This window comes from Bombyx mandarina, chromosome 11 (assembly GCF_030267445.1).
Source record: "Bombyx mandarina strain Sakado chromosome 11, ASM3026744v2".
Lineage (NCBI taxonomy): Eukaryota > Metazoa > Arthropoda > Insecta > Lepidoptera > Bombycidae > Bombyx > Bombyx mandarina.
In genome coordinates this window covers 3,361,424-3,384,575 of record NC_143218.1, presented here as the reverse complement: position 1 = coordinate 3,384,575, position 23,152 = coordinate 3,361,424, and the positions used below count along the sequence as shown (strand labels likewise).

At 38.1% G+C, this 23,152-nt stretch overlaps 3 protein-coding genes and 1 long non-coding RNA gene across 4 annotated transcripts in view; 3 read left to right on the top strand and 1 right to left on the bottom strand.

Moving 5' to 3' along the window:
• LOC149501910 (uncharacterized) overlaps positions 1–23,152 on the top strand; it is a 184,396-nt gene that overhangs the window by 146,675 nt on the left and 14,569 nt on the right. The gene's annotated exons all lie outside the window — the stretch shown is intronic.
• LOC114252137 (uncharacterized) lies at positions 6,020–12,632 on the top strand. Its single transcript, XM_089731418.1, has one exon. The coding sequence runs from the start codon at positions 7,431–7,433 to the stop codon at positions 8,286–8,288; it is 858 nt and encodes a 285-aa protein (XP_089587544.1). The 5' UTR covers positions 6,020–7,430; the 3' UTR covers positions 8,289–12,632.
• Positions 14,592–17,083, top strand: LOC114252135 (uncharacterized). The gene has a single exon (XM_028186642.2). The coding sequence runs from the start codon at positions 14,989–14,991 to the stop codon at positions 15,670–15,672; it is 684 nt and encodes a 227-aa protein (XP_028042443.2). The 5' UTR covers positions 14,592–14,988; the 3' UTR covers positions 15,673–17,083.
• The window catches only part of nvd (cholesterol 7-desaturase nvd), a 167,026-nt gene continuing 166,351 nt past the window's right edge, over positions 22,478–23,152 (bottom strand). The window contains exon 9 of the transcript XR_016323853.1: positions 22,478–22,937. The gene's annotated coding sequence lies outside the window, so the exon portion shown is untranslated. The remainder of the gene's footprint in view (positions 22,938–23,152) is intronic.

Below are 23,152 nucleotides of genomic sequence, written 5' to 3'. Positions count from 1 at the left end.
TAATACTCTCTCGTCTTTGTCGTTGAACGACGACCGGGTATCGAAGAGTTTGGCGGTATATGTCAGCAGATTGGGATGGGTTGCGTGAATTTTACGTATCCTACCCATGGGGGCGGTTCTGCTTTTCCTCTGCTGATCCTGACCTGACCTGATCCTGCTGATCTGTGCGGACCATCTTAAAGACGTGGTGTTCCAGGGGATGGAATTGTTTATTCCCTCCTCTGAGGTGCCCGTTGGGGGTCGCGGCAGACCCTGGCATAACAATGCCAGTAGGGATGCTGCACACCTTAAGCGGTCCGCATACGCGGCCTGGGATGATCCCAGGAGACGTCAGGACCCTAACGTCTCCGATTAAAGGCGGAAATATAACGCCGCTTCCAGGTCCTACAAGAAGGTTATTGCCAAGGCGAAGTCGGAGTACGTTGGTAGAATTGGCGAACGGATAAGAGAGCTATCCCTCTGGGAGCCGTGCTTTTTGGTCGCTCACCAAAGATGCAAAAGGAAACGCAGTTCTAATATTCCACCACTATTCAAACTCTTCGCCTCGAACTCGACTTTGGACGACGGGGTGCCACACTACCGAACATCCCTCGGTATGATAGCTCCCTGCCGGAGATCTTCTTCACGCAGTGTGCAGTCAAGCGGGAGCTCCGACTCCTGGACGTCCATAAGTCGAGCGGGCCAGACGGTATCCCCGCAGTGGTTCTGAAAACATGCGCCCCTGAGCTGACGCCTGCGCTTACGCGTTTGTATCGCCTCTTATTGCACTAACAGGATTCCGTCTTCATGGAAGACCGCCCACGTCCACCCTATCCCCAAGAAGGGTGACCGGTCGGACCCATCGAGCTATAGACCTATCGCGATAATTTTCTTGCTTTCCAAGGTGATGGAGCGAATAATAAATACACAACTCCTGAAGTATCTTGAGGATTGCCAGCTGATCAGTGACCGACAGTATGGTTTCCGTCACGGTCGCTCAGCTGGCGATCTTCTTGTATACCTTACTCACTAGTGGGCTGAAGCTTTGGAGAGCAAGGGTGAGGCTCTTGCTGTGAGCCTTGATATCGCAAACGCCTTCGACAGGGTCTGGCATAGGGCACTTGTGTTGGAGCTACCTTACGGAAGCTAGCTTACGGTATCCCCGAGGGTCTCTGCAAGTGGATAGCTAGCTTTTTGGATGGGCGGAGCATCACGGTCGTTGTAGACGGTGACTGCTCTGATACCATGACCATTAAGGCTGGCGTTCCACAAGGTTCTGCTGCAAGACATGCTGTCTATTGATGGCATGCATTGCTATGCGGATGACAGCATGGGGGATGCGCGATACATCGGACATCAGCGTTTCTCTCGGAGTGTGGTGCAAGAGGAATGATCAAAATTTGTGTCTGAAGTGGAGAACTCTCTAGGGCGAGTCCCCGAATGGACGGGATGGCTGAATTGAACTTGGTTAAATTCAACCCGTTAAAGACACAAGTTTGCGCGTTCACTGCGAATAAGGACCCCTTTGTCATGGCGCCGCATTTCGAATAAAATAATATATTCTACTCAAATACGTTATTCAAATTAAAAGTATTTTATTTGAAACAAATTTGCCCTTTATTTAATTTGATTTCAATGAGTATCTTAGAAGATATTGCAGTTTTAAAATAACATCGCAGCAAAATAACGATACAAGCGCATAATAATGATGTACAAGGCGCCGCTGCGCCGGCCGGTCGGTGCGTGTCGGCACGGAATAAGAATTACAAGAAAGAAGAGCTAATGTTGGTTTCGTTGTAGTTCAGTAAATGAAAAGGTGGTACATTGTTAATTGAAAATTCGAAATTTTTAAAGTACTCATTTAACTAATCAACAGATTTCGACGCACGACTACTTTTTATATTTTGCGTGTTGCACTTTGACACATTTTGAAGAGCTATGAATTTACGTGCCCGACGTTCACCAGGCGAAGATGCCAAGAAAGATATAGGTCTCGTGACCTTCGCAGGCCTAGGAATATTTATTTCATTCTATCTCATCTAGTTTTATTTAATCTCGTCCCAATTGTCTAGCCCCAAATGAAACAACATCAGTTCATTCAATCCAAATAATATTTCGTTTGTAATTTTTTTTTCATCAAACAAAATAATTATTAGAAGGCTAGTCTAGTATGCCCAGGCAGTACAGTGAAATACCATCGCCTGTCCTGTTAAAATAATGAAACTACATATATTAAGTGTATAATCTATGACGTGATGTCCTGATATCTTATTATACTTCGATAAAACGGGTAAACGAATTAAACTTAATACAGTATTCGTGAAATAAGTTAATGATTATTAATACATTTAATACGGTATTCGTTACCGTATTAAGTTTAACTCGTTTATCCGTTGATAACAACCTTGATTCGCAAATTTTGCACATTTTTTTTTTTTTTTTTTTCCCTACCTAAGCTGATAGCCCTAGCGGCTATGTCAGCGTAACCCTAACTTTAGTAGGTGAGCTCACGGGGCTCAAACCTGACGATGTTGCTAACACGAACCCTAGCAAGAGCCGTGCTTCGCAGAATCTACCACCGGATCGGAAACGCGACCCACTGAGAAGATCCGGCGAGAAACTCAGTGGGCTGTGTCTGAGAGTTAATTTACTCGTCGAGCCCTTCGTCGCAAGCGACGGGTTCGACGAGAACGGTGACCGGTGCTTGAAGTACCTAGAAGCACCGTTAGTGGATCAGGAGGATCCGAGATGACGTGTTTTGGGCGACGTCGACTGCTTTCCATTCTGTCCGCAGGATCGGGAATGTAGTTACCGGCGGCCACGATGAGAGGGTTCTCGTGTCGTGCCGCTTTATCGAAGTGGCGCATGGACGTCGACTGAAGATACTTACTGATGGACTCTAAGTCCAGGTCGTCATGGAGGTCGACGTTCCTGACGAACCACGGGGCTCCGACGGCTATCCTGCAAAAACGGGATTGAATAATTTGAAATGTTTTTAGGTGTATGCGGGCCGCGTGAGCGAACACTACACTTGCATAGGTCATGACGGGGCGTATGCAAGTTTTGTAGAGTGTCACCTTATTTCTAAGGGACATTTTACTTCGCCTACATATCATCGGGTAGAGACGTCCTAGAATGAAGGCGGCACGGTCGCGTACCGTCTTAATGTGGGGGCGGAATGTCATCCTGCTGTCGAGGGTGACGCCTAAGTATTTGACCTTCGGGGCCCACGGTATGGGCTGGTCGAACATCGTGATTGGGCGAACGGCGGGGGTGGGGGTGTTGACGCGCCTAGTCGGGAGAGGGATGCTCAGCGTGGTGTTCGGAGGGCGACCCCTTTTGAAGAGCACCGCTGTGCTTTTCGTGGGGTTGATGTCGATGCGCCACTTCCGGAACCACTGTCCCATGGTGGTAGCTGCGGTCTGAAGTCGTCGATGAAGCAACGCCTTCTTCCTACACGAGTAGTAGATGGCGGTGTCATCGGCGAAGAGCGCCAGATGGGTCTCCGGAGACCGGGGTATATCATTGATATACAAACTGAATAGTAACGGGGAGAGGGCGGAGCCTTGCGGGACTCCGGCTGTGACGTGACGGGGCCGGGAACGCGTTCCCTCGACTCGATATCGGAACGAACGAACGGTTCGACAAGTAATTTTGCACAAGAGAATGTCCCAAGTAAGGGTGAGACCGATATATTAGTATTCATTATGGTATTCGTAATACAGCTTGTATTCGTGTATCGGTAATCCGTCGAATTCTGATATGCTAATATTCCGTATTCACCATATTCACTTATTCATAATAATAGCCAACTCACATCGGTCGGGTTGTATCTATCCACAGAACTATAACGTAGTGATTACTTGCTCAGTGCACAGAACACTGTTACCGTAAAATGGGGCGATTAGGGACAAATTCCAACTTTATGAGCAATTTTAAGGTAGTTGTTGATGTATATAATGCTATATCAGGATCAAAATGATTGAGTCTTGGGGGCATCTTTGTTGTCTAATTTAAAATTATGCAACTAGCATTCCAGTTTAAGCAAAAAATACAAAAATAGGTGTAATCCCTATTTACCCGGAAATTGCGGTTAATTGGGACGAAATGAGAAATTTGCTAGGGTTGGCACTACTTTTATTTTTATATATAGTTTTAATTAATTTATTTATTTAGTTGCACCAACAAAGTGATCATCAATATAAAAAATTGAAAAACTGACAAAAGTACATGGCAGATGTCACCTCAATTATAGGTGCAATCGACAGTGCATTAACAACAAAATATATTTATAGTGAGCTTTCTTAGAAACGGTTTATATTTCTCCGTTCTTGGTAAGTACTTAGGGGCTGATATTTCGATCTGGGTTAAGAGATTAGATGTGTCGGTTATTCCATGGATTAATCAGATGAAAACCCCCACTCTGAACAAATATTAAATATTTTATTATGTATTACTTAGACATTTTTGTCCACCTTGAGATTTCATTGTTCTTGTTACATGTCTGTGCAAAATCGACTTACTTATATTAAATTGCTTATCTATTTCAACTAAAGACTTATTCCCAATTTCATAGGCTTCTATTGCTGTTTTTAATATTAAGGCATCATATCTCAAGGCTTTGCACTCTTTGATACGTACACGCGAGGCATATCTAAAAATAGAAAACAATACGTAACTGATAATATAAATATTTACCAAATAATAAAATAACACATTGAGAATTTTGAATAAAAGTTCTAGACAAAAACATCATGAATAAACCAGATTTTTACCAACAAAGTTAAAAAATATTGTTATAACTGCATAGACAACCCTATAAACCTGTACCTATTTATACTTAGGTCGTTTCCATTTCACGTATTCTCATCCCAATTGACCCCTTTTTCGTTGTTATTTATACCTAAGACGTCCCCAATATCCCCCAAAACAACAGATTTTTACATGTATTTTTATTTTATCAAATACATTAAAACCAATAACAACTGAGACTTCCCTTTAATATATATCCTGGTTCGAGCACTAAATAACGTTTATAAATCACAGTCGTCTTCTATTATTATCAAATAAATAAAAGAGAGCAAAGTTTCTAGCGCTAAAATAATTACCATCACAGGAAGTTAATTTGACACGCGATTTTTTATAAGTTAGCAGCTATTATCATGCATATTCAGAGTTGTTTTGTGAACTTTCAACATTCTACTATTAAACTATAAAAAATGGAAGATTTTGCAACGAATATAAAACTTATATTGAGCGTTGAAAGATTTTCCCGGTTTTTTCCCGATTCGCCTTTCAATCCCTAATCGCCCCATTTTACGGTACCGTATCTACATAAATTGATTCCTACTCATTGGTTCAACTCTTTTAAAAAAAAATCATAATCACAAGGATTCTTATTAAAATAGACTAATAATGTAAAAGTGAGTACCTACCTATATATATAGGAAGCAAAAATTCTATGACATCAATTATAAGTACATACCTATGTATATAATTAATATTCTATTTAATTTAATTTATTAATTACTGTTCTTTTCCTTAGCGTAGAATTTTGTATTAGACATAGTTTTTATCCTGCTGATCCTTTCCTTTATCCGATGTAAATTTCGTTCGATGTAAAATTCTTTTCCTTTCCTTTTCTACTCAGTTTCCTTACCTTTGTCTGTGGCAATAAGCACTGCGTGATGCCATAAAAAAAAAAACTATGACATTTTACGTTCCTTTGTACTTTACAATTCTTCTGTCTCAATTAAATTAAGTGTATAATCTATGGTTCTGATGCTCGATTGGTGACTCTTGGTGAACTATTGCCTTGGTTGGTTTCTGATTTTCAGCTTGATGAAACAAGAAAACGACACGAGCAGGAGGTCGGAAGAGACGTTTACATCCATAAGTGCAGCCTGTGACATAACGACATCAATTCTGTATTTTGTTCACATAGTGTGGTGGAGACTATATTAAGTGTATAATCTATGGTGGAGACTAATTAAAAGTTAAAGAGTCAACTACTAATTCGTTCCTCAGTAGACGTGCGCTAATCATGTTCGGAAAAGGATTGAACATGACATCGTTCTTTAGAGTGTCGGAACTAGTTCCAGTAAACATGTTCGCGGAACTGTTTAGTTACGCGGACATGTTAAGTCTAGTAGCTGTTTGTAGCTGTTTAGTTCCGCGGACATATTAAGTCTTGTAGCTGTATGTAGCCGTTTAGTTCCGCGGACATGTTAAGTCTAGTAGCTGTTTGTAGTGTAGCGAATCACGTATTAAATTATTATTAATTACACAATATTTTTCAAAAAAGGTATTAATAATACAATTTTTTAAAAACACTATATAAAAATAGATTGCCGCTGATGGCATCATTATAATTATTATTTTGTAAGGTTTTTAGTTTTAGGTTCATTGTTACAGTTTGTTTCATAATTTATTAATGTACTATTCCACTTTGTCATAATTTCAATTACTCTACTATTTTCATTATTTTTCAATGTATTGTACGATGCACCGGAAACTATAACCTATCAATTGTCAATTAAAATACCACGTTATTCTGATATACAACATATTGAGCTCGTTTTAGCTTAACAACCTTTTTCCCATAACCGAGATAACAATATATTTTATTTTCATTACGTAATGTAGCTAACAAAACTAGCGAAAGTGGTGAATGTTTTAAAATTCTCTAATTTTTTATTATGATTTTCTAAGAAATGGTCTACAAACACTTAAGGTTAAGTGCTCTTAGGAATGATGCATGGTCAAGGTCAAAATCCTAAGCAAAACATTTTAATTCATTCAACTATCGACTGTAACACGTAGGTCGTAGAACATAACTTCAATATTCATAAAAATGTAATGTGAAAGAACTCCACACGCAGTTGCATGCACGCGCTCCATCTCACTCCCTCGTATTAGCGCCATATTTCGCCTTATCTCTTTACGTGGACTCGTGTCAGTTCGGGACTCGTTCGGGTGGACTCGCCGCGCCACGCCTCCGCGCCGCGCGATACCTATGCTCTAATCATGTCCGCATGTCCGTCATGTTCAACGCGTTCGTAGTTCCTGCATAACAGTACACTTGGAATGGAAATGGAACTGTCTGAACATGTTAGCTTTGACAACTCGGATTGAATGATATAGTTCCATATGAGGACATAGTTCCGGGAACTATTTCGGTCCGGAACTACGCATGTCTATTCCTCAGTTCACAGACAGTGATCCGACATGTCAACAGAATTGTGATCAAAACAAAAGTAATATAGCTTGTAACTGGAAAGAAAATAAAACGCAAATTACAAGAAGATACATACTCTTTAGAGGCAGTACTTTTTTTTAATTTTGTCTGGTTTCCGATCTCACTTCTTAAAAAACATAACTTGGAGCATTCTCGTGTGTAAAATTTGCAAATCAAGGTTTTTCTTTTACTTATGTATTATATATAAACAAAAATGGATGCATTTTACGAACCATATGTTTGTAAAGTCTGTAAAAAACGTTTTGTATTTATAGAGAACTTTAAAATGCACATGAAAACGCATTCTCCTAAAAACCCTTATGTTTGTGAAGTGTGTGAAAAACGCTTTACAAAAATCAGTGAATTAAAAAAACACATAGTAAGTCATACTGCAGAAAAACCTTATGTTTGTGAAGTCTGTAAAAAATATTTTACGCGAAAAAATGCTTTAGAATTGCACATGAGATTACATACTGGGGAAAAACCATACATTTGTGAAGTGTGTCAGAAGTGCTTTGCACGAAATGATTCTTTGCAAATGCACAGGAGAACACATTCTGCAGAGAAACCTTATGTTTGTGAAGTCTGTGAAAAATCTTTTCGATATCGTAGTGGCTTACAAATTCATTTGAAAATTCACACCAGAGATAGATCTTATCTTTGTGAAGTATGTAAAAAAGAATTTGCAGACCCTTCTGGTTTAAAAATTCATCTGAGAATGCATGCTGGAGAAGAACCTTATGTTTGTGATGTGTGTGGAAAAGGCTGTGCCCGAAAGGGTGATTTAAAAAAACATATTATGGCAACACATTCTGGAGTTAAACCTTATGTTTGTGATGTGTGTGGAAAAGGCTTTGCCCAAATGTTTGAATTAAAAGCACATATAAGAACACATACTGGAGAGAAACCTTTTATTTGTGATGTGTGTGAAAAAAGCTTTTCACAAACTTGTAATTTAAAAAGACATATGGCAACACATTCTGCAGTCAAACCTTATGTTTGTGATTTGTGTAAAAAGTCTTTTGCACATATTAATTATTTAAGAAAACATATACATGTACACAATGCTTAAAAACCTTGTTTGTGATTTGTGTGAAAAAGCTTTTTATGAATAGTAGGTACTATAAAAACACCCATGGCAACACATACAACAGAAAAACCTTAAGCTTATGAAATGTGTGTAAAGCACATTTCACACATTTTTTACTTGTGGTAGGTCTCTGGTGAGTCTGCACGGGTAGGTACTACCACCCTGCCATTTCTGTCGTGAAGCAGTAATGCGTTTCAGTTTGAAGGGTGGGGCAGCTGTTCTAACTATACTGAGACCTTGGGACTGATATCTCAAGATGAGTGGTGGTATGTATGTTGTAGATGTCTATGGGCTTTGGTAACAACTTAGCATTAGATAGGCTGTGGACTCGTCCACCCATCTAACTCCCTTAACAACACCATGTTTAATAATCAAGAATGGTCCTTACTCCTATGGTCAGTTTTAGAGAGTACGGCTTGCTCTAAACGCCATGATAATTTGGAGTCCCTAAAACAATCCGTACGATTGGCAGTGAAAAATTTTCCCATGGAAAGAGTGCGTGCTTCTATTGATAACTGGCCTCAACGTTTAAAGGACTATTGCAGCCAATGGAGACCACTTCAAATAAGCTTTTTATACTTTAAATTGTTTTATATTTATGTTTTAAACTAACACACTGTAAAAGTAATAAATGTTATTTGCAATACAATTTTTTTTCCTTTGTCTCAGTATTTATGGCAAGACTAGGTACTTTTGTCAGTTTTTCAATGTTTTTATTGATGATCATTTTGTTAGTGCAACTAAATTAATTAAAACCAAGGAGTGCCAGCCCTGGCAAATTTCTTTATTAACACTAATTACGTCCCCAATAACCGCAATTTCTGGGTAAATAGGGATAGCATCTATTTTTGCTTTTTTTGCTTAAACTGGAATGCTAGTTGCATAGTTTTAAATGGTTTTAAATTGGATAACAAACTGGATCGGAAACGCGACCCACTGAGAAGATCCGGCGAGAAACTCAGTGGGCTGTGTCTGAGGGTTAATTTACTCGTCGAGCCCTTCGTCGCAAGCGACGGGTTCGACGAGAACGGTGACCGGTGCTTGAGGTACCTAAAAGCCGTTAGTGGATCGGGATGATCCGAAATGACGTGTTGGGGCGACGTCGACTGCTTTCCATTCTTTCCACAGGATCGAAAATGGGTCACCCTATTTTACCGGTACGCCTTTTATTTAACAAGAGTTCTTTTAAGGGATTTTATGACCTGGTAACTAAAACGTTTAGGTCGTCTTATTTTAATTAATATTCTTATTTTTATGAATAATGTTAACATGGAATGAAATAAAATGAAGATGATTAATTTGAGACATTAATGAACTGAGATGAAATTAATTGAAATCAGATCATATGATATGGGATTAAATATAATCTCAGTAAAATTGTGGTCATTTACTGAGACTTTTTCAGTAAACTTTTTGGAGGATCCCGAGAAGTTACGTCCAGCGGCTTGTTTCATTTTCCGCATTTGTGCACTTTCACAGATACTAAACTGTTAATAAACCACCGTTATTACACATTTAAACCTGAATAAACACAAAATAGACAAAATAAAACAAATCACACAACTTCACTTCCCGCGTTCCCCTTTAACAGGAGTTAAACGTTTGAAATCACAGATCATGAAACTACTAAAACGGGAGAATTTAAAGTGTGTGCATTTAAATAGGTAATTCTTGTTTGTTTAAACCTGTAACGTGTAATATAGGTAATTAATTGAAAAAGTGTAGCAAACTGTGAAAGTGCAAAATTATGGGAAAATCTAAAAGAAGCGCTAGATGTCAAGGTACTTTAAAAAAAAATAAAGACGTCCAGTCCAGACGGGAGGTACCCTCCTGGGGTAATAGTTTTTGAACAGATGCCATTTCATGTTTTGTTTCCTTTTTGTTTAACCAGGGGTCGGTCCCCTGGGGTCTGGTTGGTACCCTCGGGACTGGACTCCCTCCAGCCATTCATCCCATCGCCGGGCACCAGAGCTTAGGATTGGGGCATTTTTTAAAGAGGTTTACGTCCTCGCGGCCCCGTGTCTCGCGGCAGCGGCCCCCGTCCCCCACGCGGTGAGGATTACGGGTTGGCCGGCGGCCCGCCGAGTGCAACGAGCAACACGGCAGACCACCGCCCGACGCTCAAAAGAGCAACAACGACGAAGCCACGCCGGTATACCGGTACCCCCCTCTGGAGGGCGTGCCCCTGTAGCCGAAGCCGGGGACATGGCGACCAGCGGCCGGAAGATGCGTAAGCAACGCCGGCTCACTTCTCCATCGAAGGGCAGGCCAAAAGTGGCCCACCACCACCCATGGGTTAGGTCCGAAACGGGTCGGACGTTACCCGAAAAAACAAAAAGGGGAAGAAGGGGGAAGAGAGAGGGAGCCCGAGCGTCTCCAGGAGGAACACCCTTCAGCGAGTGAAGGGCGTGGAGAGCCCGCAACTCCCCCTGCTGGTTTTGGTCCGCGTCATCCGATCTCTTTCGTTGCAAAGCCTAACTAGGCTATCCTACTCCTACACCTAGCCTACCTACCTAACACCTAGAAATCCTTGCAATGAAAAAGACCGGACAATACCCCTGGGAGTGGGACTGTTCCCAGAGGATCCCGTTATCCGCCACCTACGGACGCGCCCGGTGGAAGTCCAGCAAAACTCCCCCACAGACGGAGCCCCCGCCCCGGGCACGTAGAGTGCGCGCCGGGGGGCCCGCCCAGGTCCCTCGGGTGTATATACATACCTACCTGATCCATTCTTTTTAATTTTCCGATTTCCTTTTTCTCCTGTTTCCCTACCTTTACCCTTGTATGTGGCTAAATGCACAAACCGTGCAAGATAAAAAAAAAATACAAAAAGATATCTACTATATCTATATAGTATAAAGGAAATACTTTTTACTTTTTGGCGGGAACGCGAGGAGTGAAGTTGTGTGATTTGTTTTATTTTGTCTATTTACGGCCGTTTTCAATAACGTATCTGAGTTTACGGATAGATAGCTATCTCCGAATATCAGCAAGAGCGTATCTATCCTTAGTTTGCGTTTCACAATCACGGATAAGTGCTATCTCTCTTTAACCAACAGTAGATAGCTTCTTCCCTCCGATTTATCCGAGCCTCTTGATACGTTTCGTTCTACTACAAATATGAAACAACATCAGGATCAAGACTTATTTTATTTTATTCTAAATTATATCTATTATTTAACCAGCATATCGTAGACTATCATAAACACATTTGTTTATAACAAAAAGTAATAAAAACATATGTAAATTTTTTTAAATTGGACTTATTGCTATTTTTATCCTAGTCGAAATTATGAAACGAAACGTTTTGACAGTCCGTTGGCCAATAAGCAGTGATCAGTTTCTTTTGTTTGTTTTTCTATTGTTTACCTACTATATTAGATGATGACTTACCTCCAAAACGCTTTAAAACTTTCGTTTATAATTCTAAGTGTGTTTATAATTAAAGAGCTACAGTGAAATAAAATGAATTCTGTAAGTATCTATGAACTACATTGATAATAATAATTTTACTTTGAAAACTTTGAGTTCAAGTTTAGAAAATATATCTTTTTCAGTCAAGAAAGGCAGCACCCATGACAAAAGATGAGACGATGATTCTAGCAGAACTTGTGGCGGCGAAAAAACATTTCAATAATAAAGCAACAAATGCCACAAACAATAAATTGAAGGAGCAGGCTTGGCAAACCCTTGTAAATGATTTTAATTCGTCGATTCGTCGTTTCCGACGAACTCCATCGCAGCTTCGACTAAAATGGGAAATTTTAAAGAACGCTACGGCAACATAAGAAACAACCTTAGTAAGGTTAGTATAATTAGTTGATTGTTTGTCTCTAATAACACATTGATAAACATGATTTTTTCTTCAGGTTGCCGTAGTATTTGAAATAATTATGCTCTTTGTTACAGGCTGGAGGTGGTAAGGATTGCAGATGAAATTTTGGATAAAGCATGCACATTGTTGTAGGTCACATATAATATTTTTAACACTTATACAGCCAAGCGGAAACAAGATGGAAGAAAAGAAATGCAAGGCTAGCATAGAGACAATGCATTAGCAGAATATCTAATAGCAAAAAAGAGACTTGACTTGGAAAATAAATAAAAGGAGATTGTTGTAGCAAAAGTTAAGTTAGATTTAGATAATGCTAGTTTAAAAAATTAAAAATTACTTAAAAGGAATATTAAATTTCATAAATTAAGTAGGCAATAATAATTTTATGTTAGATAGTTTTTTAAGTATATGTACAAATTCTAAATTAAATATCTTGCATGTACTAACTACCATGTAATTATCATTTTGGAAAATAAAAAATAGTCAAATTATCTTTGGAGTTTATTTTATAAATTATCTTTGGAAGCAATTATTTACAAGTACATAGTTGTATTTCAGATGTAAGTTGTGAAAAATTGTTAAGAACAATTATATTATTTTCCTGTAGTGTATCTGCGACTGAAATTTCTGATTTTAATTCTTCTAAATTCATACTTCTGACGATATTATGCAGCATGGCAGCTATAATAACAGCTTGCATATTTTCTAGTTTTAATCTACTTTTCAATGATATACAGGGAGTCTTCTTTTACAAACACCAATGCATCTGAAAATTATACATTATTCGCTTACATTATTTTACAATACAGTATAACAAACTCTTAACTAAAAAAAAAGATTACCTCTCTATAGTATTCCTTGTTTGAATATGTGATTCATTTTAAATCGTTCCGATTGAGTATGTGGGTTAATTAATCACGTTAAAAGATAGGGTTGTGGGGATAGCCTCTATCGGCAAGCAAATAGCAATTTCCAAGTCCACCTTGTTATCAATGTTCTCTTGATATGTAGATAATTTATTATAATAGTGTCATATTAAATTCATATAAACACCTAAATATATAATATAAGTAAATAAAAATATAATAATAATCTATATATATAAAAATGAAACCCGTTTTCCGTTGTCACGACATAACATGAATACAGCTTGACCGATTTGGCTAATTTTGGTCTTGAATTATTTGTTGAGTCCAGAGAAGGTTTAAAAGGTTAGATAAATATAAAAATATTCGGAATTAAATAAAAATAACAATTTTGTTTTTCCTTTGATGTGTCCCCCGTCGGACGGATTCCTTTTGTTTGTTTTAAGTTTATCTTAAACAAAAGTTTAGGTCTTTTATTTATCGATTGAGGCACTACGAAGTCTGCCGGGTCAGCTAGTATATAATAATAATAATATAAATAAGGTAATATAAATAAGAAATACCTTTTCAATCAGAATGGTTAATTATAGTTGTATCATGAGTAGACCCAGGCCATCAAGCAACAACATTTTGAAACATCAATGATGCATTGCCCACAAATTACACATTCGAAATAATCTTTTTCTATTTCTAAATTCCTCTCCTATATTTGAATCTGTAACACAAATATAAAATGTAGAGGTATCAGTGTGTAATAAGAATGAAGGTAAATAGCCTACCAGGTTATTGTATTAGTATATGAATGTCATTTAGGGCACCATGGGAATCCAGCAGTATTATAGAATTCCTGTCGAGTGTGATTTTGTAACACAACAAAAATTAGGTATAATTTTGCTATTGCTATAAAAATATAAGTTGTAATAACGAGTACTTTTATGGTTAAAATTTATCTTACCTTTTTGACGTTACACTCAAATATGGTCTCATTAAATTAGTCAATTCATTCACAACACCTTTGCTCAGAAATCTATAGTCAAATTAGTAATTATTGATCTTCGCCATGTAATTCAGACGATCTTTATTTTCCTAACCATATGATATCGGCCTCACTATCACTATCTGCATCACAATCCATTATCATTTGAAATAATTCCATATCACTATCATCATTGCTACAATATGCCAATATGAAGAGAAACAATTATTAAATTATAGCGATTTACTTTCGAAATATAAACATGTAACCGTATAATCTATGCATGTAACCGGCCGATTTTGACAGTTAAGCGAATGCCCTTACTAGAGATAGCGCCGCCTACCGGAGAGTTACTTAAAACTCATATTGAAACGGAAGTAAGCACGATTTGTATGAGCGTTCTATCTTTAGCAGGCTATCCGTCCTCCCGACGATGGATAGATAAATCCGATAGGAACTGCTGTCCGTCGATAGGTTATTGGAACGTAAGTAAGGACAAAAAGACAGATTTGTCTATCTTTAGTAACCGAAACTAGGGATAGATAGGTTATTGAAAACGGCCGTTAGTGTTTCTTCGGGTTTAAATGTGTAATAATGGTGGTTTATTAAATGTTTAATATCTGTGAAAGTGCACAAATGTGGGAAAATGAAACAAAGCCACTGGACGTAACTTCTCGGGATCCTCCAAAAAGTCCACTGAAAAAATCTTAGTAAATGACCACCATTTTACTGAGATTATATTTCATCCCATATCATCTCAATTCATTTCATTTAATTTCATCCCGGTTGATTAGTGTCTCAAATTAATCATCTTCATTTCATTTCACTCCATAATATCATTTTTCATAAAAATATGAATAATATAAATTAAAATAAGACATGACTTAAAGGTCTTAGTTACCAGGTCATAAAATCTCTTAAAAAAAAAAGGAAATACTTTTGTCGATTATTCTGTGTGTTTTCAGATCATTTTAAAAAGTTTTAATAAAAAAAACACATTTAAAAATGCCCCAAACTCAGAAACAATATGTTTGTGAAATATGTAAAAAATGTTTTTCACATATTGGTTATTTAAAGAAACATCTACAAAGGCACACCGCAGACAAACCATACGTATGTGAAGTGTGCGAAAAAAGTTTCGCTCTATTCGATTATTTAAAATCACATATGATAACACATAAAGCAGAAAAACCATACGTTTGTGAAGTGTGCCAAAAAGGTTTTGCACGATTCGACAATTTAAAAGCACACATGATAATACATATGGCAGATAAGCCTTTTGTCTGTGAAGTCTGTAAAAAAAGTTTTGCACATATCGGTTATTTAAGAAAGCATCTACGGAGACATACTGCAGAAAAACGTTATGTTTGCGACGAGTGCGATAGAGAATTTTCACAATATGATTATTTAAAAACACATATGGCCACGCACACATCAAAAAAGCCACATATTTGTGAAGTTTGTGACAAAGGTTTTGCACGACTGGATCATTTAAGAATACACGTGAGGATACACACAAGAGAGAAACCATTCATTTGTGAAGTATGTAATAAAGGTTTTACACATATTAGCCATTTAAAATCACATATGAGAGTACACACCGGAGAAAAGCCTTATGTTTGTGAAGTTTGTAAAAAAGCTTTTGCAAGAATTGGCGATTTAAAAAGACATACGAGAACACATACCTGAGAAAAAATCATGTACGGGCATTGTGTAATAAATGTTTTAAAAAAAATTGATAATTTAAAAATACAGTCAAAACCGTTTACTGCGACATCGTTTAATACAACATACCGGTTATAATAACCAAAAACAAAGGTCCCGGCTGAATGCCATATGACCGCCTTATTAAAAATATTGCTTTCTACGACATTGGTAATAACGACATACCTCATAAAACGACCACATTTAACTAATATTTCAGAGAATTAGATCTGTTAGAACGACCGGCTAAGCTGTATTGTAAACAATTTGAATAAGTATCCACATTTGTTTTCAATGGCTTTTAAAATTAGGAAAGAAAACAATAGGATTTAGTTTAGTGTAGGGTCTTTTCTAATTCTTACAAACAAAACACGTGCATGCGGTATCAAAGCCCGCTTCTTCATATCTTTTCAGTTAGTTTGTTACTTATCTGTACACAAGACACACCAAAACTTTGTGGAGATATTCGTGAAACTATCAAAATGTCTCTATGAAAAAGAAAACAAATTAATATTGAAGAAAAACCGCGTATTATGTAAATATATTTTTCCAATAATTCCCTATCGATTTGTTTGTACTTGCACGATACACATTAAACATCACCGGTTGTTACGACTATCGGTTTTTACGACTGAATATGAGCAGTCCCTTCGATGTCGTTATAACAGATTTTGACTGTATATGTGTGAATACATACTGCAAAAAATCTTAGTTTATGAAGCGTGTAAAAAAGATTTCGGGTTAATTTGTTGTTTAAAATTGCATCTACAAATACATAACCCAGTGAAACCTTATATTTGTGAAGTACGTGAAAACTAATTCCATTCATTGGTAGTTTAAGAACATGTTTCTGAAGATTGTAAAAAATGATTTGGTTCAAGTTTATCATTTAAAACGCTTCTGAGAGTATATACATATCGCACATAAGGTATTATAAAGTCACTTACGCAATTTTTGTTAATACAGAACCGAGTAGAAGAAAATACATTTTTTAATAGTTATTAGTGTGACGAGAGAGATGTTTGCTTTTACTGATGAAGTTTAAAGTTGTAGTTTAAATATTAATGTATTTCTATAGTCTAGCAGAACTATATAAGAATTATACAATAAGATGTTAAATTATCCTACGTTTCTCATGAAAAATTACATTATTGCTTATGGGACGTTATGATAGAAGTAATATAAAATAATGTAAGTAATTAAAAAGTTTAAATGTTCTGGAGAATTAAAAAATTGATCTACAAAGGAGATTGCCCATTCTTGGTTTCGTGTTATGCTATGATCAAATATATATTAAAAAATAAGTTTTTATTTTTAACAATTTCCTCAAAAATATTAAGTTATAACTTCGCGGGATATAGAAGATTAAAATAATTAGTAATTTAAAAACTTCCAACCTAGTAGTAGTTCAATTTTCCCAATTGAAAACCAAAGATATTATATATTTAGGATTCAAAGAGAAACCATTTAAAAAAAATAACAATTTAAATATTACAACTTTTGTTATTCTCAAACTCTAATTAATTGACTTTTTTTTTTTTTTTCCGGGCCGAGTGCCGAACCTCCTTCGAGGTCCCCGCGCCTAGGGGGCGCGCGGGGTATGTGAGACTCAACGATCTGCAGGTGTTGAGAGCAGACCGCGGGCCCAAGGAATTTAGGGCCCACCCACTAAACGACTCCCCTGCACTCTTACACCCGGCGTCCGATCTCCGTCCGGGGTCAAAACCCGGTCAGAGTAGGGGGGTTCCCGCGGTCAACACTACAACCAGACACGCGGCGCCACCCCGAGGACGCCCGACCGACGGGTCGTCGAGACGATAGTCGACGACCAATGACGTCAGTCTCCGCGGTACGGCGACCCTTCAGGCCGCCCGGCCGATGCCGCTGGTGTTCCAGGATACCCCGCTGGGCCAGAACTAGCCTGCCGAGTCGGAACGCGATACACCGCCGACCGGGTTGCTCTTCCACAGTATGTTCGGCGACGACAGCGACGACGAAAATGCGGACCGCATCGCAGTCCGCAGCCGCCGACGCGTCGTCCCGTCCTCCTGGTGCCAGCGCGCTAGAGTGACGGTAGCGTGCGGCGCAGTCTCAGCCCCCTTAGGTCGCCCCGTGACCATCACCGGGAGGAGACTGCCTCCTCATAGGGGCCGGAGCTGGACAAACGCCCTCCTCCGACCCCCGGCTCGACGGCGGCGTCACGGCGCCGAGAGGGAGGAAGAGTTCTCCCTCTCCCGTTCCGCCGCCTCCTTCTGCGAGATGGTGGACTCGCAGAAGTCGAGCATCGCCTGCCAGGACTCATCGCTGCCGAGCATCGCAGCCACGACGGTCGGAAGCGACAAGTCCGGTCCTATTTTAGCAACGAGGACGCGGCGTTGCTCCGCGAAAGCGGGGCAGCACGCGAGCGTGTGCTCCGCCGTGTCCTCGTTGCAGCCACTGCAGTGGTGGCACTTCGGAGTCGGCTCCCTCCGGGCGACGAGGTGCAGGTAGCGACCGAAACAGCCGTGTCCCGTGAGCACCTGCGTCGCTCGGAAGGTGAGACGTCCTCGGTCGCGATTCACCCAATGCGAGAGGACCGGGCGGATCGCCTCGACGGTCCGTCGCTCGTAGGCGGGGTCCGCCAGGCGGCGAAACCACGCCTCGAGCACGGCACGCCGAGATTGAAGCTTCCGCGCTCGAACTTCCGCCTAATGACTCTATTGACTCTAATTCAACATAAATATTGACATAAATCACCAAACAACCAGAATACTGAATAAACACTTTGATATTATCTTGACTTTAAGCGCACATTTACAGAGACTTAAAACAATTACTCACGCACACCATGTCCACAGAAGGAGGCGGCGGAGCGAGAGAGGGAGAGCTCTTCCCTTTCCGCACCGATCCGTCGCCGTCGAGCCGGGGGCCGGAGGCGGGAATACGCACGTACGTCCCGGCCCCTGTAGGTAGCGGCCTCCCCCCGGTGAAGGTCAAGGGGAAACCTGAAGGGGTAGAGGCCGCGCGGCGCGCTACTAGCACTCTAGCGCGCCGCCGAGGAGTAATAGAGCGACCGGTTGGCGGTGTATCGCGTCCCGACCCGGCAGGCTGGTTCTGGTTCAGCAGGGTATTCCGGGACACCAGCGGCACCGTCTGGGCGGTCTGACGGGCTGCCGTACCAAGACGGCCGACGTTTCAGAGCCTTCGATTCGCCTCGAAGGCTCCGTCGGCTGGGCGTCCTTGAGGTGAGCCGCGCCGTCTAGTTGTAGTGTTGACCGCGGTAACCTCCCTATCTCATCCGGGTTCTGGCCTCGGAGGGGATCGGACGTCGGGTGTAAGAGTGCAGGGGAAACGTTTAGTGGGTGGACCCTAAAATCCTTGGGGCCGCGGTCTGCTCACAACACCATGCAAATCGTTGAGTCTCACATACCCCGCGCGCCGCTTATGCGCGGAGACCTCGTAGGAGGTTCGGCCCCCGGCCCGAAAAAAAAAAAAGGTGATGGTTGCTTATTAGATATAAAATAATTAATAATCCGGAATTTAATTGTTTTTATGATCGAACAATCACCAATAGTTGTCGAACAAACGATAATTGATCAAAATGAATTAATCTGAGCGTTAAAAATAAAGATGTCTAGTAAGGGGGCCCACTTAACGGTGATCATTTCTTTAATTAATTATAAATAAAAAAAGACGAACAAACAATTTTTTCGAAATTCGAACATTAACGAACAAACAACGAACGAGTAATTAAAAATAAAAAATATCCGAAAATCAAAAAAAAGGGAGCCAAATTTACAGAGCCAAAATTATATGACATTTTACGTTCCTTTGTACCGTAAAATGGGGCGATTAGGGATTTAGAGGCGCATCGGGAAAAAACCGGGAAAATCTTTCGACACTCAATATTAGTTTTATATCCGTGCAAAATCTTCCATTTTTTGTAGTTTAATAGTAGAATGTTGAAAGTTTACAAAACAACTCTGAATATGCATGATAATAGCTGCTAACTTATAAAAAATCGCGTTTCAAATTAACTTTCTGTGGTGGTCATTATTTTAGTGCTAGAAACTTTGCTCTCTTTTATTTATTTGATAATAATAGAAGACGACTGTGATTTATAAACGTTATTTAGTGTTTGAACCATCATGTATATTAAAACAATATTTTTTAAATTTGTTGGTAAAAATCTGGTTTATTCATGATGTTTTTGTCTAGAACTTTTATTCAAAATTATCAATGTGTTATTTTATTGTTTGGTTAATATTTATATTATCAGTTACGTATTGTTTTCTATTTTTACATATGCCTCGCGTGTACGTATCAAAGAGTGCAAAGCCTTATAAGAGATATTATCCCTTAATATTAAAAACAGCAATTGGGCAATTGCTTAATTAGGAATAAGTCTTTAGTTAAAATAGCTAAGCAATTTAATATAAGTAAGTCGATTTTGCACAGAATAAGAACAATGAAATCTCAAGGTGGACAAAAATGTCTAAGTAATACATAATAAAATATTTAATATTTGTTCAGAGTGTCAGTTTTTCAATGTCTTTTATTGATGATCACTTTGTTGGTGCAACTAAATAAATAAATAAATTAAAACCAAGTAGCAAATTTCTCAACCCTAGCAAATTTCTCATTTCGTCCCAATTAACCGCAATTTCTGGGTAAATAGGGAGTAATCCCTATTTACCCAGGGAGGGTATATAGGGAGTAATCCCTAAAAGAGCAAAAATAGGTGTAAACCTATTTTTGCTCTTTTTGCTTAAACTGGAATGCTAGTTGCATAGTTTTAAATTGGACAACAAAGATGCCCCCAAGACTCAATCATTTTGATCCTGATATAGCATTATATACATCAACAACTACCTTAAAATTGGTCATAAAGTTGGAATTTGTCCCTAATCGCCCCATTTTACCGGTACTTTACAATTGTTCTGATGCTCGATTGGTGACTTTTGGTGAACTATTGGCTTGGTTGGTTTGTGATTTTCAGCTTGATGAAATAAGAAAACGACACGAGCAGGAGGTCGGAAGGGACGTTTACATCCATAAGTGCAGCCTGTGACATAACGACATCAATTCTGTATTTTGTTTACATAGTGTGGTGGAGATTAATTAAAAGTTTAAAGAGTCAACTACTAATTCGTCCCTCAGTTCACAGACAGGTGAATGAAGTTAGACCCTCAAAAAAATTTTTTTTTGCTATTTTATACTTATTTTCTATTAATACGTTTGTTCATCATTTGTTCATGATTGTTCACTGTTAATAATTGTTTGTTCTGCATTTATTTATTTAAAAAAAATATTTAAAAATATACCTACAAGTTAGCCCCTCTAATGCAATTTTTAATATTTTTTCATCCTTAATGACTCGTAAATATTCATTTTCGATTGTTCTTACATAAAACACGTTTGTTCTCCTTCGAAATTACTCGTTTTTGGTTTAATTTACTATTTTTATTAGTTGAACAAATGTATGCAAAATATGTGTACTGCGCATGCGTCAACTATAATGCCTAAACTTTCTACGCGGTTTTAATCGTGAAAAAAAAACAAATTTAAATCCTGAAGGAGCAATTAATTGGTATACAGTTTAATAAAAAAAATAAAAAAATAAATAAATGAAATAATGTGCATTGGCGTTAAGTTAGACCAAATACATTTTTTCCATCCTCCTACTTATCGTTATGAAGGTATAAAAAAGATAGGGAGTTCACATAGGTAATATAAACAAATAAGTAAATATGTTCATTATTTATCTTTCAAGAGATAATGTAGGTAAACATTATAATAACTTTTTTACACAGTCGAAATTATATTCCTAACATTAGTAAAATAACATTTTAATACGATAGGTAAGAGGATGGAAAAAATGTATTTGGTCTAACTTTACGCGGAAATTATATTCCTAACATTAGTAAAATAACATTTTAATACGATAGGTAAGAGGATGGAAAAAATGTATTTGGTCTAACTTTACGCGAATGCACATTATGTCATTTATTTATTTTTTAATTTTGAAGTGAAAACTTCTTTAGAATCGTTGTGATTTCAAACCGGATGCAACGGAAAAAATGACAGGTAAGAGACAAATACAAAAATGTGTAGGATGAAGCCAGCAAAGAATGAGACAGAAATATACATACTATTTAATACAGCGCCATCTGTGAAATTTTTTAATACTAACGTGTGTATGAAAGCTCTTGTAGTGAATTTTTATTTAGGATTATACGTGAAATTAAAATATCAATTCACAGAGGGCGCTACCTTACTAATGACAAAATTTTACATATACTTAAGACGTTTAGGATAATTGTATTTTAATTTTGGAAGGTTTCACTTCTACCACGTGTGAATTGCACACATTTTGTATTTTTTTAATTAAACTATACCAATTAATTGATCCTTCAGGATTTTTAATTGTTTTTTTTTCACGATTAAAACCGCGTAGAAAGTTGAGGCATTATAGTTGACGCATGCGCAGTACACATATTTTGCATACATTTATTCAATTAATACAAATAGTTAATTAAACAAAAAATGAGTAATTTCGAAAGAGAACAAACGTATTTTATATAAGAACAATCGAAAATGAATATTTACGAGCCATTAAGGACGAAAAAATATTAAAAATTGCAATCGAGGGGCTAACTTGTACATATATTTTTAATATTTTTTTTAAAATAAATAAATGCAGAACAAACAATTATTAACAGTGAACAATCAAGAACAAATGATGAACAAACGAATTAATAGAAAATAAGTAGAAAACAGGAAAGAAAAATTTTTTTGAGGGGCTAACTTCAGTCACCTATTACTTCTAGCGAAGCTATCACCGAACATATTTCTTTTTTTTTTTTTTTATGGATTTTATGACCTGGTAACTAAGACCTTTGAGTCATGTCTTATTTTAATTTATATTCTTATTTTTATGAAAAATGATAAAATGGAGTGAAATGAAATGAAGAAGATTAATTTCAGACATTAATCAACTGGGATGAAATTAAATGAAATGAGATGATATGGGATGAAATATAATCGCAGTAAAATGGTGGTCATTTACTGAGATTTTTTCAGTGGACTTTTTGAAGGAACTCGAGAGGTTACGTCCAGCAGCTTTGTTTCATTTTCCCACATTTGTGCACTTTCACAGATATTAAACAGTTAATAAACCACCGTTATTACACATTTAAACCTGAAAAAACACGAAATAGACAAAATAAAACAATCACACAACTTCACTCCTCGCGTTCCCGCCAAAAAGTCTATTTCTTTCTTTGTCGTGTAATGTTGCTTAATACACGAACGGAACCGAGCGAGCGAGACAGACCGATCTACGCAAAAGAAATGAGCAAGCGACACGGAATTATTTCTAGTGATTTTGACCCGTATGCCCTGGCCTCTAGGTACATTTTTATACCTATGGTATAGTAACCGGCAAACATCTTGAGCAAATGACCTTGACTGCGCAGAACCGAAT